This window comes from Lupinus angustifolius, unplaced genomic scaffold (genome assembly GCF_001865875.1).
Source record: "Lupinus angustifolius cultivar Tanjil unplaced genomic scaffold, LupAngTanjil_v1.0 Scaffold_49_2, whole genome shotgun sequence".
Classification (NCBI taxonomy): Eukaryota; Viridiplantae; Streptophyta; class Magnoliopsida; order Fabales; family Fabaceae; genus Lupinus; species Lupinus angustifolius.
Window position 1 is genome coordinate 21,893 of NW_017722173.1, and position 11,064 is coordinate 32,956.

Here is an 11,064-nt window from a genome sequence, read left to right on the forward strand (position 1 = left end):
ATATTATTTCTAACACTCCTCCTTAATTCAACATTCATAACCCATTTCTTACACCTATCTTCATTCTCAAACTCACAAACCTTTTTTCTTCAAATGTTTAGTTAGTGCATCTGGCAATTGATCTTCTGAAGTGCAATAATTCGGCTTCCCTCCTCCTTTGCTTACTTACTTGATCTCTAATGTAGTGAAATCTAGTCTCTATGTGCTTACTTCTTCCATGAGCAACACGATTCAATGCCGAATTTATTGTCTATCATCAGTTGCACTCCAATCTCTATTTTTCAGCTTCAGTTCATCCATCAAAGTGTCTAACCACACAGCCTGACATGCACTCATGCTAGCTGCAATGTACTCAACTTCACATGATGATAAGGCAACATCATCCTGCTTCTTGGAACACCAACTCACAGGTGCATTGCCTAAGTGGAATAGATATCATGTTGTGCTTTTTCTATCTGATTTATCCCCGCACCAGTCAGCATCTAAAAACTCAGTTAATGTGCTTTTGCTACTGTCCATATTGGTTGGATACAAGATTCCATACCCAATTGTCCCTTTCAAATATCTAAGCATCCTTTTCACAGCAAGCAAGTGACTCTGTTTTGGATTCTCCACGAATCTGCTAATAAATCCAACTCCATAAGCAATATTAGGCCTTGAGTTACAAATGTATCTTAATGAACCTACCATTTACCTAAACATTGTCTTGTTTACTGGTTGTTGTTCTTCTTCTTCTTGACAAAACACATTTCCAACCTCAACAAGTGTTGCTATTGGATTACAATTCAACATATTAAATCTCTAAAATACATATGTTGTATATTTCTTTTGATACATTAACACACCAAGTTTGGTTCTTTTGAATTCTATGCCTAGAAAATATGATAATTCTCTTAGATCTGTCATTTCAAATTCAGTTTGCATTTCCTGCTTGAATGCCAAGACTTTGTATAGATCTTTACCAGTGATTAGGAGACATAGAGGCATAGGATGAGTAGATCTTATGCATCATTTCCTTTGACATATACACCATGTTTTGTTGTGCACTTTGTGATTCCTAGCTGAAGTAGGAATGCATCTATTCTCCTATTCCATGCTCTTGGTGCTTGTTTTATTCCATAGAGAGCCTTATGCAATTTGTACACCTTTTCTTCTGTGCCTTTTTCTTCAAAGCCAAGTGGTTGTTTCACAAATACTTCCTTATCAATAGGACCATTCAAAAATGCAGATTTTACATCCATTTCTTGAATTGTCCATCCTTTTGAGCTTGCCATGGCAATTACAAGCCTGCCTGTTTCAATCCTAGCCACGGGTGCAAAGACTTCATCATAATCGAGCCCTTTCTTTTGCAAGAATCCATTTGCAACCAGTCTAGCCTTGTACTTTGAAACCTCACCATTTGGACTTAGTTTGGTCTTGAATACCCACTTTACTTCTATGGCTTTCTTCCCTGCTGGTAGAGTAGTTAAGGTCCATGATTTGTTTCTTTCAATGAACCTCAACTCATCTTTCATAGCTTCAGTCCAATGTGTCTACTCAAGTGGTTTCTCTAGGCTCAAAAGTTCCATATCAGCTAACAGTGCCATGTGAACAAAGTCTCCTTCTACAGTTATTGTAGAGTAAGAAAAAACTTCATAATCTCTGAATGTGGATGGTAATTGTCTTGTTCTCTGAGATGTTGTAGCAATTGTATTAGAATGAGTCTCATTACCATTGTTTTGTATTGCCCTTTTTGCATCATCATTTGACATCTCTTCTGTTTCATCAAGTTGCATCACAATTTCCAAGCTAGAGTCATTTTTGTTCTAACTCCAACTCTGCTTTTCATTAACCTTTAGATTTATGCAAATCATGAATTTCTGACTTAGTGGATCAAACACTTTGTATGCCCCAGTGGAGTGGTAACCTAATAGTACAAGTTTCTCACCCCTGTCTTCTAGCTTCCTTCTTCTTTGTTCAGGTATATGCGCATAACATATTGATCCAAATACCTTAAAGTGACTCACACTTGGCTTAAGACCAGACCATGCTTCTTCAGGGGTCTTGTAGCCTAATTTCTTGGTAGGACTTATATTGATTATGTAGGTTGCAGTTGATACAGCCTCAGCCCAAAATTCCTTTGGTATATTCTTGGTTTTTAACATGCTTCTGACCATGTTTAGAAGGGTTCTATTTTTTTATTTCTACTACACCATTGTGTTGAGGTGTATAAGGGGCTGTTATTTCATGATAGATCCCTTCTCTACTGCAATACTCTCTGAATTGAGCAGAGGTGTACTCATATCCACCACTTGACCTTAATTGTTTTAGTTTCAGCTCACTCTCCCTTTTTACGTGGGTCTTGAACCTTAGAAATTTGTCAAAAACCTCACTTTTCCTCTTTAGTGGATAGATCCATACCTTTCTGGTGTGGTCATCAATGAATGTTAGGAAGTACTTGTTTCCACCAATTGAATCTACTTCAAAAGGTCCACACACATCAGTCTGGATCAATTCCAGAGGTTTTGTAGTTCTTGAGGGAATGCTTGATACAAAGGAGTTCCTAGTTTGCTTGTTGGTTAGACATTCTTCACACAATGATTCTGGTGCTTTGATATGAGGGAGTCCAATCACATATCCATTCTTCCTTAATTCTTCAAGACTTCTGAAATTCATATGCCCATATCTTTGATGCCACAACTAAATGTCTTGATCTGCAGCTGCCTTGAGACACTTGTGATCACCAATTTAGATCTGAATTTTAAAAGTCATGTTTGATGAAAGAGGTGTCTTCAAAATCATTTGATTGTTTCTATCAAATACATTCAACATCCCATTTTTCATCTCCATCGTGTATCCTTTTTCAAGCAACTGTCCAAGACTCAACAAGTTGTTTTTCATCTTTGGCACATAAAACACTCTTGATATGTAGGATTTCCTCTCATCATTTCTCTGAATCATCACAGTACCAATTCCTTCAGCTGACACTGAACTCATATCAACAAAATTGACTTTGCTTTTTGTTGTTTCATCAAGAGTTGTGAATCAATCTCTTCTTCTAGTCATATGATTTGAGCAACCTGTGTCCAAATACCAGAAATCAACATTCTCTGTCTTGTCTTGATTACTTCTTGTAGTTGCCATCAACAAGCAATGATCATCATCAGACTCATTGGATTTTTCCTCTTGAGCTAATCCAACCTCATCTTCCTTCCTTTTTGACCATTTTGTAACTTTGCATTCTGAGGCAAAGTGACCATATCCTCTATAGTTGTAGCATTGCAATTTTTGCTTATCATGATACCTTTTGTCATCTGAGTTTTTATAGGAATTCTTGATCTGCACAGGCTCTGTACCCCCTTTTATCATAGTGTGTTCAGACTTTCTTGATGAAGATACTTGCTCACTTTTTCTCCATCTATTGTTTTGCATCTTCCCTTTACTTTTCTTATTCCATTGAACATAGAAGTTGCGTACATTGCAGCTAGCATGAGTGCATGTCAGGCTGTGTGGTTAGACACTTTGATGGATGAATTGAAGCTGAAAACAGAGATTGGAGTGCAACTGATGATAGACAATAAATCAACAACAAATTAGGCATTGAATCTTGTTGCTCAGGGAAGAAGTAAGAACATAGAGACTAGATTTCAATATATTAGACATCAAGTAAGCAAAGGAAGAGTAAAGATGAATTATTGCACTTCAGAAGATCAATTGGCATATGCACTAACAAACCTTTTGTTGAATCTTGCTTGTAGATCATGTTCACCACCCTTGTCAAGATTTCCCTCTTTCAATCTTAACTCATGTGCTTCAAGTGAGCCTTGTAGCTCTTCAACCTTGTAGTCCTCAAGATTCTTTGACTCTTCAACGACAACCACTATATGATCATATTTTGGGGTCAATGTTCTAAGCACTTTCTCCACCATAGTTTGCTCTTTGATCTCTTCTCCACATGACCTCATTTGATTTGTTAAAGACAGAATCTTGGTCATGTATGTTGAGATTGTTTCACTTTCATCCATTTGGAGAGACTCATATTGTCTACGTAAGGTCTGCAATTTCACTTTCTTGATTTTTGCAACACCTTATTAGCTCTTCTCCAAGCTTTCCCAAGCTTCCTTCGATGTTGTAGCAGCAACAATTTTATCAAAATTAGCACTATCTACACATTGGTGAATGAAGAATAATGCTTTACAATCCCTCTTCTTTGCTTCTTTGTAGGTAGATCTTTGGGCTTCAATTGTATTCTCACCTATCTCCTGATAACCATTCAGCACAACCTCAAACACTTCCTGGAACCCAAAAATTACTTTCATTTGGGTCCTCCATCTATTAAAGTTCTTTCCATCAAGTATCGGCAAATTCATGGCAAATTCGTTGTTGTTTGTCATTGTATAGAACACCCTTTGTGCAACTTTTTCTTCTTGCTTGGCTGATCCACCCAAAATCTGTCCACTTTGTATTTTCCTTTACAGGTCCACCCAGGATCGTTATTAATGCTCTTGATACCACTGTTGTGACATACACACAATATGCAAGAAAAGAAAGAGGAAAAGAATGAAGAAGATTAAAGAAGATGATGATAGGTTTTGTGTACGAGAGAATGAAAAACAGTTGAGAGTAATGGTGTAATAATGTGTATTTTCTGTTATTGATCAAAATATAGAATAACAGACTTAAATAACACAAACTTCTACTGGTGGAAGTTTCTTCATTTTCTGTTATTCCCAAATTTCTACTAAACTTCTACTGATTGAAGTCTCCACATTTTCTATTATTAGTGGTGAAATTACATTATTTCTAACCCTTATACTTTGACATTAGACACTTAATTCTTTCCATTAAAAAAAGTTAAATATGGATGGTTGGAGTATGGTCCTATGGATTAAGAGGAACTCAATTGTTTTTAACAATAAAAAAGTGTATTAACACCCATAAATATTTGGCTATTTGTAAATTGGTATCATTAACTTTTAAATCTTCTCAATTGGTCCTTAAACTATTATCATTATATCAATAATTCTTTAGGCCAATATCTATTGTGTTATTAACAGCAAAATAATGTGGAAAATATTAACCTCCCAACATTTATATTGAGTGTTGTATTTTTAATTTTCAAACTATTATTTAGTAAAATGTTTTTCTTTTGGTAAAAGTGTAAATGATTTTAAATATTTATAAAGTAAGTAATATAAATAGAGATAAGAAAAATTAATAAAACAAGAAATGATTATGACTGTGTTATGTTGGGGAAAGATGGATTTAAATTAAGGAGTAAAAGTTTAAGGGGGTTTAATAAAAAAAAAATTATATATGGTGGAAGGCATCAAAATGAAATCATGGTTGAAAGCAAAAGGGGGCTCAAGTAGCATATCTTGGTTCAAATAATGGTCCTTAAACCCATTAATATGCATACAGTGCTACAACATGTACTCGGCTTCTGAGCCTTTTCTATCTTTTTTTCTGCTGTGTTGTTAGACAGGCCTGTTTCTCTTTTTCTGTTATTGTTTATTCTCTTAATAATCTCTTGATTTAGGAATGCTTTTCCTACATCTTTGAATAAATTTGTACTTATAAAAATATATGATAAAAGCATGTAGATAAATATCTTACTATGAATACATTGAAAATCATTTCTCAATTCCTTTCAGTACATTTTCATAAATAGTGTTCCACACGTGAACATATATTACCAATATTTATTATTAGAATATTCATGAGTAAGGCTGGTAATGAACCGAATCAACTCTTCAACGAACCAATATATTACCAATATTTATTATTGGAGTTGTCCAATGAACTATTTGAACTGAACCGAATGGTTCACGAACTTTAACTGAGCCGAATTAGAGCTAAAAAAATAATATGTATCGAACTCGAATCGAATTTCAAACTGAGTCAATCCTCAACGAGCTGAACCAAACTGAACTCTGATTCGACTCGTTTCCGGTCATATCCATAAGTAACACTTAGGAGCATTACATATCTCACACACACATTTATTGAAAGCATGTCATAACTTTTAGCAAACCATGATATTTTTTTTTGGTTTCCCATGAACAGTCACGTGAGGCTAACTCTCTCAATATGCATTTTTTCCATCCACAAGACTCGAACCTGAGTTCTTGCTTAAGGGAAATCAAACATGTACCACTTGAACCAACGCCCGTTGGTAGCAAACCATGATATGTGCAAAAGAAAAAATCGATAAGGATCCTCTCTATTGATGGAGAGACAAAAACCGTATAATAACATACAAAAAACAATATATAATAATATTTTTATTTATCATAAAATCATATTTTTGTTATTGAGGATATGTGTAAAAACAATCCTTTACTTCTTTATTAATGATGAGAATCTTTATTCCTTACTAATAAGTAGAAAAACATAAACTTAGTTCACAAAATTAAACTGTAGTATAGTATAAATAAATCATGCAGCATTGATGGCAATTTTCATCCCAGCTTCGCAGTGACCAACATAATTGCAGATAAAATAGTTCTGTCCTTTAGAAAGTTTGATCTGATCCTTTCCTGAACGATACACTTTAGAACCTGTTGGAGTCCTGCAGCTACTATACCCACCCCTGTTCACCGCCACCACATTGTGCGAACTGGGGCTATAATTGAATACTGCACATACAAAAGTTAATTGTGTTTAATAAATTAAATTTAATTAATAAACATATCAACTTTCTTAGGTTTATAATACAACAACTTATTTGTTAGAATCATCTGTTTTTTATAGACAAATATTTATTTTCAAGGGGTGATAGGATGGTCCCATCACACTTTCGGATGTTTAAATCCAAGACAACTCCTCTTCAGTACTGAATAGTCAAATGGAAAAGACTTCAGTAGTATGAGTATCTCCAATATTAAAAAGATCTAAATTCTAAATCCATATCCTCATTGTAATCAACCAATCATTGATGTACTAGAAGTGATATAGTAATGTAAATCCACTTTCCCAACTACCATCACCTCTAAATTACTAATATGAGGATAATTGACAAAAAAATATAAAACAAAAGAAGGTGCTAATGGAAAAAAACTATATTATTCCAAAACTTGAAAATCCTTAAAAATAAATTGTGATTGAAATTAATTAGACTGACCAAGAGTGTCACCAGCCCTAAAGTGCTTTCCTTTAGGCCATCCAACAGTGTTAAAGGTCCAACCTCCTGCACCACCAACAGTGTATGTGGCAGCATGAACCATCTCAGAATGAATCACAAACAAGCAGAATAGTAGCATCATTGCACTGCCTCTTCCCATAGCCATAATTTAATTACTTTGCACTATCTAACACTGACAGAAAAGTGGGAAAGGGAGAAGTTTTGAGGTAAGTGGATATGGAATGAAGTATGGTTTTATAGCTGAGAACAGTGACATTATTAATGGGTAGTTGGCTAAATAATAGTAGTAAATCCCAAGGTAGGACCCTATGACCGAAACTTTATGACTCAGATACATGGGTCTGGCCAGTGCCATTATATCTTTCACTTTCAACCAATGATATAAAAACTGTATCGTACCGGTCAGTTCAATCAGAAAATTGGTGAACTAGTCTCCTAACCGGTACGATACAAATGTTAAATCGACAAAGTATCAAAATCGGTCAAAAATCATCAAAATTGGTAAACCGGTCGGTATTTGACTAAACCGGCCAGTTTATACACATATTTATTTTTTGAAAAAAAACTTAAAAATTCATTACAAGATGACTCATCTTTCCAACTATTCTCCAACACTTTTGGTTCTTAACATTCATATGTAATCTTGGAGTACTCATTAAAGATAGGATTTGGTGCAAAAATATAATATCGATTTGGTGTCATTTGTTTATATTTTGCGGTTGTTAAGTGATGGATTGATATATGTTTTGTAATTTAGACTTCGAATTTATTAAAGACTTAAAATTGTATGTTTATATGAATTTTGAGTAGATTATAAATATGAATTTTAAATTTGAGTATCTACCTATTTGTAATTTTTTGTTATAGGTTTATATATATATATATACAAATATAAGTAGGTATATTCTGTTTAACCAGTATGCGATTTAATTACTGAACCACCGATTAAACCATTGTACCACTATACTAGGACTTGATAATCAGTACGGTTTTAACTACACTGTTTTCAACATAAATAACAATCACTATATCACTATAGTAAATTAATATCTCGGTATCACAATGATTCATTACCGGTAAATAAATATCATGGGTTACAAGTTCATAATAGCATTTCATTAAGGAAATGAATGCTCATTATTTTCAAAAATTTGTAAAGCAAGAAAAACGTGTATCAAATTTGATAGGTCACATAAGCTCATTAAGAAAGACAATATGCTCATTAAGGAAAATATCACACCTTATTTTCTTTTGAAACGATGACATATAAATTAGAAAATTAGACTAAATGTGCTTATAATTTCCTTTACAACGTTTATTCTAATTTTCATTAATTATATATTCCCCCACTTCCTGTATAAAATTAATTCTTATTCATCACATGAATGACTTTTATAATAATTTTATCTGAACATTAGGCTTTATATATATAAGGGGAGATCTATTTATTGAAGGTTAAGTTACATTAGTTATATTCAATCTCAGTCATTTATTCTTATAAATTCAATGGACCAAATGAGAGATCGCAATAAATAATGAGAAAAAAAAATCTTAAATAACTTATTACACTCACCCATTTGGTCCATTGGATTTATAAGAATAAATAACTGAAATTGAGTGTAACTACTAACTAGTGTACCTTAAACTTGGGTGTAAATAGATGTATCCTCTCATATATATATATATATATATAGGTTTGTTTATTAGTAAACAATTTTCTATCAAGAAAGTTATATTCCAAGAATTTGTGAGAATTTACTTATGAGTTAAGTTTTTAAGGGATATAGAAGAAAAAATAAAATATTTTAGTGTTATAAATTACAATTGTGAGATGATTATGAGTTTTATCTTTTTATTTATTCCAATCCAAAACTGAACTCCCAAATTCAGAATTGATTCACAAATTTAAGTACCTAATTTTTTTGGATGTATGCTATTTTTAAAAAATAAATTATTAATTATACCTTTTTAATTAAACTATAATGCATTTATTAATATTTATATTTTTTGTAATTGATTAGCAAGTAATACAAAATCCTCCAAATAATTAAGCCATTCCTAATATTAAATAACACTACCTCATTCCTAAATAAATTTTTCAGGGAATCATATTTTCATATTTATAAAATCTATTACCTATATAACAAAAAAAACTTTCTCACATATATGTGCCATCACCTCCTTGAATTGGCACATGTCACATTCACAATAAAAGTTTTCTCACTTAAAGAATTCTACCACCTCCAATACACTCCACCACACCATAACATTTGTTATTATCTCTTGATAATCTTTTTATCATTTATTCTTCTTATTTCTTCTATATTTTTTCTCTCTCATTTCATTACTAATTAGAGAACCTCATCTCTTTCACTCTTTCATTTCATTATTCTACTTTTCTTCAACCAATTTTCTCTCTTCTTGGTTTATATCATTCTTCCATTTCAAAATTTCTTATTTTAAAATGATTTTATGCATGTAGATCTATTCACTGATTTTTTATTTGAAGATGTTGTATTAAAATATTTTTTTGTTTATTTTGTATATATGTTATTATTGTTGGATAACTAGAGAAGTGAGATGTCTCTAATGACAAGGACATCGATGATAGTTCTATTTGATCTAGTGTCTCTTATTGTTTATTCACCCTTGATGCATCATTGCAGGTTAGTTTTTCTATATCTCTGTGTTGTTTCTTTATTTGTTTATAGAATTTTCTATTCAAAATAATCATTATTGTAATGTTGAAAATGACATGAACAATGACGAGATCGTAAAGAGGAAGAAAAAAGTAAATAATCTCTCACACTTTGGTATTTTCATCATTTCTCTTTAATTTTCTAAAAAAATTGTTAACATGTCATTTTGCTACCTAATCTTGAGCAAAAGTAGCATAATATTGATTCTATGTTTTTTTATTTTTGTTTTACATTGTGGTTCATCTATTTTGTTGTACAACATGAATTATGTTACTTATGTTATGATTCATTCTTTCATTCTTCATCACACAATCTTTCATTCTTCATTACACAAATAGATAAATATAATGAAAACTCAGGTTATGATTCATCAAATTTCACCCTTATTCACCAATAGGAATGTGACTTCCTATTTGTTCTCTCACTTTCTTATTCATTCATTATATTTCATTCCATAATTTAATCTTACGTTTGTCATTTGTCGTCTTGTAGTAATATTGATAATAATTTGATTGATTATGAACTTAAATGCTATGATTATATTTAACTTAATATTTGAAATAATTTTGATAATAATTGTGTAACAATATATTGATATTAATGTAATATTTATGAGCAAAATTTGATTTCATTCATTGTAATTTAAATATGAATAAATGGACAATAAATTAATTTGATTCTAAAAAAACTTGCAAGTGAGAATTAATGCATCATTGATTCCATAATTTAATCTTACATTTGTTATTTGTCGTCTTGTAGTAATATTGATAATAATTTGATTGATTATGAACATAAATGCTATGATTATATTTAACTTAATATTTGAAATAATTTTGATAATAATTGTGTAACAATATATTGATATTAATGTAATATTTATGAGCACACATTTCAGTTAATATTTGAAATAATTTTGATAATAATTGTGTAACGATATTGAGCATTAATGTAATATTCATGAGCAAAATTTGATTTCATTCATTGCAATTTAAATGTGAATAAATGTATAATAACTCAATTTGTTTCTAAATTTTTTATTAGTGATGATTAATGCATCATTTAAAATTTGTAACAAAATAATGATAATTAGGATCATTTTGTATTGAACAATAAGAATGTGACTTTATATTTGTTCATTCCCTTCCTTATTCATTTACTGTATTTTATCCCATACTTTAATCTTATGCTTTCCATTTGTCTTCTTATTGTAATAATAATAATAATTTGATATGATTATCTTTC

The 11,064-nt window shown here is 31.6% G+C and overlaps 3 protein-coding genes across 3 annotated transcripts; all 3 read right to left on the reverse strand.

Moving 5' to 3' along the window:
- Window positions 1-243: 243 nt before the first annotated feature.
- Window positions 244-690, reverse strand: LOC109338918 (uncharacterized mitochondrial protein AtMg00810-like). The gene is made up of 2 exons (XM_019576269.1): window positions 513-690; window positions 244-419 (listed from the first exon to the last, which is right to left on the reverse strand). The coding sequence occupies exons 1-2, from the start codon at window positions 688-690 to the stop codon at window positions 244-246; spliced, it is 354 nt and encodes a 117-aa protein (XP_019431814.1).
- A 2,037-nt stretch (window positions 691-2,727) lies between these two features.
- Window positions 2,728-3,974, reverse strand: LOC109338919. Its single transcript, XM_019576270.1, has 3 exons — window positions 3,715-3,974; window positions 3,060-3,463; window positions 2,728-2,966 (listed from the first exon to the last, which is right to left on the reverse strand). The coding sequence occupies exons 1-3, from the start codon at window positions 3,972-3,974 to the stop codon at window positions 2,728-2,730; spliced, it is 903 nt and encodes a 300-aa protein (XP_019431815.1).
- A 2,368-nt stretch (window positions 3,975-6,342) lies between these two features.
- On the reverse strand, window positions 6,343-7,350 carry LOC109338920 (basic blue protein). Its single transcript, XM_019576271.1, has 2 exons — window positions 7,103-7,350; window positions 6,343-6,617 (listed from the first exon to the last, which is right to left on the reverse strand). Exons 1-2 carry the CDS (start codon window positions 7,266-7,268, stop codon window positions 6,418-6,420), a joined length of 366 nt encoding a protein of 121 aa, XP_019431816.1. The 5' UTR covers window positions 7,269-7,350; the 3' UTR covers window positions 6,343-6,417.
- Window positions 7,351-11,064: the final 3,714 nt, after the last annotated feature.